This window comes from Phoenix dactylifera, chromosome 1 (genome assembly GCF_051530095.1).
Source record: "Phoenix dactylifera cultivar Ajwa chromosome 1, Ajwa_hap1_PhDact_Kaust_v1.1, whole genome shotgun sequence".
NCBI lineage: Eukaryota > Viridiplantae > Streptophyta > Magnoliopsida > Arecales > Arecaceae > Phoenix > Phoenix dactylifera.
In genome coordinates, this window is record NC_143190.1 from 36,959,640 (window position 1) to 36,967,321 (window position 7,682).

Sequence of the window (7,682 nt, forward strand, 5' to 3'; positions counted from 1 at the left end):
GAAAAGAAAATTGTCAGACAAGGCATATCCATTACACACCAAGAGAAGTTTCTTTTCTTCATCAATGTTATGGTCTCATCCATGGAAGGAAGTGTCAAAACTATGAAGGACAATGATAGTGTCTTACTATCTTATCTAGTTAGTTTTTTTTCTGATAGTTTCTCTTAAGTTAGTTATTATTCTAATGTAAGATGATAAGCTTATAGTTTATTAGCTTTTATGGTATATAAGATTGCCAACTGTGACACAATCTATGTTGATGAGAGTAACAGAAATGCCATATGCACCTTCAGATCCTGCAGAACATTTTATTTCTTCACACACATGAATGTTTCCATTTGTGTATGTGGCAATTTTGTTGGTCCACTCTTCATTTCCATTATTTATAAACTTTAGCTTTGTACCACAATCATCTGTGACTGTTTCTTGTTTTGCATGTGTTTGAACTAGCACAATATATCATATCATGCATTACAGTTATGATAGTGTCATTTCTCAACTTCATAAATGAAATTTAGAACCACCATATTCACCTTCCACCCTGTTAGATAACCTGTGATCCATCTTCTAGTTTTCGAGGTAAGACTCGCTTGGTGTTGCCTTGGCCTTGTTGGAGGTGCTGTGGCCATGAACTTAACCTGACCTGTAAGCCAACACAGAGTTGTGCTTCACAAACCCCTGTTATAATGGGAAAATTGCAGATTATAACTACTCTGGCACAAATTATCTTGGATCTGTATAGATATGTGGTAAGAGCCTTCTTGAACAAAGTGTACACCATATGGAGCATTAATTTTGTTTCAGTAATATTCTTCACTCTTGTTTACCAAATATCATGAAAGAATCAGAAATCGGAGAAGTCTCATAATAACAATTTAGCAAAAAAAAAAAATCTTTGTAATGATATTATACTTCATTTTGCTGAAACCTCATCACCTCTCCCACACCACCCGATGCAAAAATTCATGGTCTGAAGATGCTGACTTGTAGTACATTTTCATGAAAAACTCTTTAAATTAAAATTCAATTACCATTTCCAATAATAAACAATAAGAATGTATAATTTCTGTGCCTCATCTCAATTAAAAAAGGCAAGATTGTCAGTTTTTTTAGATCTCATATGCCTATAAGAAAGGAGAATACATAATATGTATCTTGCATGAAGGTAGAAAAATCAATTGTCCCACCCTGAGAAGAATGACATCTTACACCAAAATTACAACATAAGAATTACCTAATGAAAATGTCTTGCATGTGCTCACAAAAATATGATCCAATATAGACAATACCGGCATTTATTTTAAAGACCTAGCTATTGAAAATCCCACAAAATATAATTCTTTGGTTGGGGAAGTCAATAGAAATATGAACCTATCTCTACTATTATAAAGCAAGTTCTGGGGTTTGGTCTCCACCACAGACTTCAACTGACTTATTCTATTATTTTCTCAATACTAGAGGTCTACTGTCCCCAGGAAGCAAATTTGCCGATACGAGATGCTCCCTCTTTGATAAAATTCTGAGACAAAGGACCATAAAATCCTTAAGCAAAATATATTAACTATTTTATTTCATAGAAAAAGTGACAAACTTATTTATCAAAATTGCAATTTTCCCTGGTTTCTATTTCTGATTTTGAACTCAAACTTCAAAATTTCACAAATCGTCAGATAAAAAAGGATTTCATAGAGCAACATGTACAGGCCTTGTTTTGATACATGGCTGGCAAGTGTTGACACGGGTAAAGAACAACAATTCTGAATATCCGAACCTTTAGATGCATGCGGCTTGGAACAATAAACATGACCAGCACTTCCAACAGTCTAATTAAATTGATGAGAAAATGATCTCGTGGCATCATAAAGACTTGCTGCTTGACCTGTTGCACCATTTCTGTGTGGCAGAAGCTGATCTCTTACAAAGATGTTGTGCTCCATAAGCTATTGAAGATGCAACCGTTGTTGAAGCTACCAAACAACTGCAAACAGATACCTATTTTGTATCAGAATTTTGCTTCGTAGATTGCTGCATCTTTCTTTGTTAAATAAGACTAGTAACATACCAAGGACGGTCAGTCCATCCATCATAGGAGAAGGGAAAACAATTAATTAGAATTGAATGATACTAGCAGGTGTCAGCTAGAGTTACAATGCACAAATACCTTGAGCCATGCGCATCAATATCAGAGTATATTCACCTAGGTTTTCAAAATCATCCAAGCCTTCTCCAATTAAATATTGGGTTGGCTATAGAGTACAACTCAAAATCGAGGAAGTTCCATAGGAAGATTAGCAGAGTTTATGATAGAGGGGGGCTTCCCATCAAACCTCTTGGACCAGATGGCGGGTAGGCAGATATACATTATAGGTCCCAATTCAAGCTCAAGGGATTAAGGCGCAACCATCCAAAATTTCCTTGAACATGAAAATAGAGGGGAAGATAGTAGCTTTAAGTAGAGAGCTGTCTTCATCTCTATAGCACCATTGAGCACCAATAAGCAAAATGATACTGAATTACAAGCACAAAATTTTCCACTGCTACCTTATTGTTTCTTCTTGGTGCATCTTGCTCCCTGGATAACTAGAACCATTTAATCAGCATACATGTGTGAGGCTGAGTGAGAACATGCATGGTTCAGCATGTTCACCATGGTTCAGTGCAGTTCAACTGCAGTTTGGCATAGTTTTACATGAAGTATGGCCAATAATCTACCCTGGCATCCATGCTCCCGTAGCAGTGGTTCACCACATCAGAACTTAAAAAACAATAAGAAACAAAAAAAAAAACCTTTTACATAGCATGCTGTCCTTGATCATTTATATTTTCCGCAATTCATTTTCTCCAATTTCAGACCATGTTTTTTTCCTGCAATTGTTTCAATTTGAAATCAACTAGTGAATGTGAACAACCTTAGATTCCTAATAAAATTTGTCCCTCAAACAAAAACCGAGCCGACCTCTCTCTTTCTATTCATGAACCTTACATAAGTTATATCAGCCTATTAACCGATTGTATACAATTTCCCTTGACTCACCAGCACATTCATCAACTGCATATACGAATACAATTAGTTCACTGAGCAAAATCCCAACCCTCCACGGTCCTATCGTAAACCTTCATAGGCTATATCAGCAAATTAATTGATAATATACAACTTCTTGTTAGACTCACCAGGCGTATCAGTCAATTGTATGTGTTTATAAATTTATAATCAGCATAACAAAAAGAGTCGTAGATGCTGAACCATACATCTTTAGCCCAAATTCCTAAGTCATATACATCTATATAGACACCTGAAATATAAATATATATAAAGATAGATTGAGCACCACCATCTTGGTCATAATGTACTAGATTGGGGCACTTAAAGCCATGTTGTCTGCTTATAATGGTGACCAAAGTTCCAGTTTAACCAAACATTTGCCTATTGTTTTAGTACAGAACTACAGATGAGCTTTCTGGAGTTCATATTTAAAGCAATATAAGAGTTGAAGTTTTATTGAAGCAATATAAAGGCCATTACTCATTTGTGGTCCCAAGTCGTGGGAGGGGTGGACTGGGGAAAGACCTAACCTTTGGCATTTTCTTTTTTTCACAATATGGCTACCCCAGGACTTGGAACCCTCGCTATTGAACTTGTCAACCCAAGACTTTTACCATTCCACCAAGCAATGGTCCTTTATTGAAGCAATATTAGAATTACAATTTAAATAAAACTGTGAATTACCTCAAGTATGTTATATACAGATGGGTTTCTTCACTACCAAATTCTGGTTGAAGAAGAGCAGTGGCTACTAAGAGCAATTGGAAAACTGTATTCACCTGCAGTCATCTACTCTCAGAAAAGAAAAGTAAATACCATTTTCTATGTGACAGAAGTTGGAGCAGAAAAGCATACCTTGCTTATAAAGAGGGGCTCCATCTTCTCTCGATGAGTTGCATCAACGTTGATAAAATCGGACCAACTCCTCCACTAAATTACAAGAGAAAAGATGAGCATCATGTTATCAGACTAAAGCAGGCCAATTTTCTCTTATTGTGTAAACCTCACCTCCCACCCCAAGCTAGAAGCTCGCTTGCAAATTGCACCACTGACAAGACCAATGTCTCTTAACACCACTAGGCCAACAAGCCCAGCTTCAAAAACCAGAACCCAAGTCAGACCTTTCCCCTATTATTTGTTCAAAGTAATTCTCAGACATTAGTACACAACACATAAAACCAAGTGCCTTGATTTATAGTCCTCTCTGGAAAAAACATTTTAGTACTTTATCACGTCCTTGTTAGGACCCAATATTGAGATGCAAGACAGTTAAGTCATTAAATCAGAGAGAACAACTTCAGAGAACTCACTAAGATGGTTAAAAAACACTGCCAGCCAAGAGAAAAATTTACATGCGCTGCTTTAAGCAAACCTTTCATCTAGAACAAACAACTCAAGTGTACAGGTGAAATTAAATCAAACACCAGAGAGCTTTTATCGATTAGGAAAAGAAAGAAAACACAAGCAAATAACTCGGGTGCCTTTTGCTTTCCACCTATTAGTGATATTAAAAAAAACAGTGATAGCATCAAATTTCAAAAAATCAGATTAGATCAGTTTACATAGTTGCTCTAGCCGCATTAGTGAAGGGCATATGAATATTGAAATAAATTCCACATGACAAGAAAAGATCAAAATGTGCGCTCAACTATGATAGATTACTTGTACCTCAGCAACAAGGTTGTTCAAAGTACTTACGATGTAGAAGGTTCTTATCCACCATAGCTACTGCAACACATCCAATTAAAACCTGTATCGACAAGATGTCAAACATTTGAACATCAAATGATGACATGATTTATTCTGCACCACTAACAATTGAAGGTGTGGAATTCAACAAAACCACTAGTTTAATGCAACCGATTTGACCTTATCAGCAAGGGGATCAAGATATGATCCAATCACTGAATTAATACCCATCTTTCTTGCAAGGAACCCATCCAACTATAACAATAAGAAGACAAAAACAGAGAGTTATATGTCAGAATTGGGAAGAGGATTTTTGATAATTCTACTGGCATTGTTTTACAGAAAGAAGTATTGCCTACCCAATCAGTTGCCCCCGAGATGACCAAACCACCAAAAGCAGGAAGATACCACTCACTCATAATCATCCTACACCACATGCATAGGTCATTAGAAATCCAATGGGGAATCAAAACAGATATAGAATTTCTTTCTTTTTTAATTTTTCCCAGGCATAGTGTGTAGGGTTTTACCTCCATGGGAATCTGAATATAAGGCATTAGTGTGACACCAAGTATTACAAGTTCATGAAAGATGTAGAATTAAGTTGCTATTAAATAAAAGATCTTATAACAGAAAGAAATGATTATTCTGGAAAAAAAAAGTACTTCTGTATTTTCAATGTGATATTATTTTTTCTTTTCTTAGGAAATGACTACTTTGTTGAAGCTGTTTGACTTTTTAAACCATTGAATTAAGTATAATGAAATCTAAAAAGCTCAACAGAGACGATCGTATATGGGTGTCACATATGATGTATGTCAGTGTTGGATTCAAAAGTTGTCACCTGCCACTGCATGAGCTCTCTCTCTTTCTCTCTCCCTCCTCTCCCACACATGCGCACACACGCACCAAAGAAAAAAAAAGGGAAGAATGAGAAGAAGAAGAAGAAGCCTCTAAATTTCAATTATTAGAAATGGTAGAAGAATATAAAAATCAACTATATAACAACCATGACAACCAACAAACCCTGATATCTAGGGGCTTTCTACTTTTGGTTCATAACTATCAAGGGCCAAGTCCTCAGCAGCATAGCTAATATCACAGGACATATTTCTTTTCAGACCTTCTTCTGCAAGAAGCTGTTAACATGGCATCAACTCTCTGGATAACCTTCTGAACAGGGAAGTAGCATCGACAGTATATAGATAGAAAGGAATTTTGGGGAGAAGATAAAGATAAGTAGATGACTAGAAGGACTATCAAGTGGAAGATGAAGAAAGAATATACATGCAGGTTGAAGAGTTTGGAATACTACAAAATATGCAAGATAACATGGCAAGGGATGCGCATGTCAGACTGGTGGCAAAGTTGTATGTTAGTTGTACGCTCAACCTAAAGTTAAAGTCCATATATGACAAAGACCAGGAGGGGCATCCCAAGTGAAAGTTCCATATTTTGAATATTTAAAGTCAATGGATTTCATGTTAGGTCTGTAACCCAACTATTATCCAAATGTTCAAAAATAATAGCTGAGCTACAATCATATCCAAATGTTGCATTCACGTTAAATTTTCTAACATCATAAACCTCAATAGAATACCTCGATTAATTTAGCATGTTTAGATTTTGTTTCAAAACTACCTTCTAATAAAAGAAGAAATTATATAAAAAAGAACTAAGAGATGAAAAAGCCAACGGGATGTGTTCACCATCCTACCATCTTTAAGATATTGCACCATTTAGACCTGCTTTCTTAATAAATCAAGAAACTTCATATAAATGCTAAAAAGATTTTTTTAAAAAAAATTACTTAATTTTTTTATGCCAGCCCTAAACCAAGAAATAATTCCAAAATAAATCATCTACTTCTACAATACAAGACCAAACAACGACAACAGCACATGTTAAAGGGGAAGCACTAAGCAAAAGAGATCAAATTAAACAGAGAACACACGTACCACCCAATCAAAGGGCCAGACACCATCCTACTGAGGGAGATCAAATTCGGCAAATTTAGGAAGCTCTCACCAATCCCCACCCTCCCAATCTCTCCGTCAACGTTCGGCGCTTGCCTCCATCCGATCACATCCCCAACACCTCTCCCAACCTCCCCTACCGACCTGAATCCTAATCTGATCGGGAAGCTCCGAACTTTGAGCAAATCTTTTGGAAAGATCGCTTCTTTTCCGCGCAAATACAGAGGGGTAGCCGACTGCGAGAGCTTCCACGGCGGCGAGGAGAGGAAGAGCGGGCCAGAGAACGGAACCCATCGGGAAAGAGGGGACAAGAGGGTTGGGTGCGAGGAGGTGAGGCGCAGAACGAAGGAAAAGGGGTTGGGGACGACGGCGAGGGCGGGGGAGGTAGTAGAAGGAGAGAAGGTGGCGAGAGAGTGAGGAGAGGGCGTGGAGGAGGAGAAGGGGAGCTCGGAGGCGTGGAAGGAGAGGCGGGATGTAGGGTTAGGGTTTCGGATGAGGATCCTTAGGGTTCTGAAGATGGCCATTGAAGACCATCGCGGAGGAGAAGAAAGAAAAGCGTCCCTGGGTTTTTCCGCGTACATTATAATCTGCCGACTTTACTTCAGATGAGATGAGAATGTAGATGAAGTCGGCGAACGACACCCACTGCATTTTTTAGTACTTAATATGTTGTGGAATTTCACATCCTTAGTTAATTTTAAATTAAACCAGAAATGTCAGCTAAATTGAGGGTAAGAAAGAAAACAAAATTTAGAAATTAAAACCTTAAAATATTATTACAACTAATAAATTATAAAAAGCACTATCTCACTGGTGTATGGATGTCTTTTAACATATGTATTGGTAGATACACATAATACTTCATTATCCAAAAATGTCCATTAATTACCTTCCTTATGATTGTTGATTTGTTGCATGGTGAGCAAAGTATGCTGAGACAGTTGGAGAAACAAATAAAAACAAGTTATAATATT

At 37.1% G+C, this 7,682-nt stretch overlaps 1 protein-coding gene across 6 annotated transcripts; it reads right to left on the reverse strand.

Moving 5' to 3' along the window:
* Positions 1-337: 337 nt before the first annotated feature.
* Positions 338-7,307, reverse strand: CLS (cardiolipin synthase). Of its 6 annotated transcripts, none has more exons than XR_005511717.3 (9): positions 6,691-7,305; positions 5,092-5,158; positions 4,913-4,987; positions 4,742-4,793; positions 4,052-4,137; positions 3,899-3,973; positions 3,728-3,822; positions 1,772-1,978; positions 338-643 (listed from the first exon to the last, which is right to left on the reverse strand). XR_005511717.3 is itself a non-coding variant. In XM_088723391.2 (8 exons), exons 1-8 carry the CDS (start codon positions 7,287-7,289, stop codon positions 1,968-1,970), a joined length of 1,074 nt encoding a protein of 357 aa, XP_088579517.1. In that variant the 5' UTR covers positions 7,290-7,307; the 3' UTR covers positions 1,667-1,967. The 6 variants fall into 6 exon arrangements, 3 of the variants coding, with proteins under 3 accessions (XP_088579517.1, XP_038981902.3, XP_038981904.2); XR_005511718.3 differs by having other exon boundaries at positions 338-678; XR_015987899.2 differs by having other exon boundaries at positions 338-678; positions 1,706-1,978.
* Positions 7,308-7,682: the final 375 nt, after the last annotated feature.

Bases quoted from the DNA above. Each gene is read 5' to 3' on its own strand.
- CLS (XM_039125974.3), bottom strand. From the start codon at position 7,289: ATGTACGCGGAAAAACCCAGGGACGCTTTTCTTTCTTCTCCTCCGCGA. The intron at 4,138-4,741 runs GTAAGTACTTTG...TGGTTTTTGAAG, and splicing joins GGATAAGAACCTTCTACATC to CTGGGCTTGTTGGCCTAGTG. The intron at 3,823-3,898 runs GTATGCTTTTCT...AGATGACTGCAG, and splicing joins AGCCCCTCTTTATAAGCAAG to GTGAATACAGTTTTCCAATT.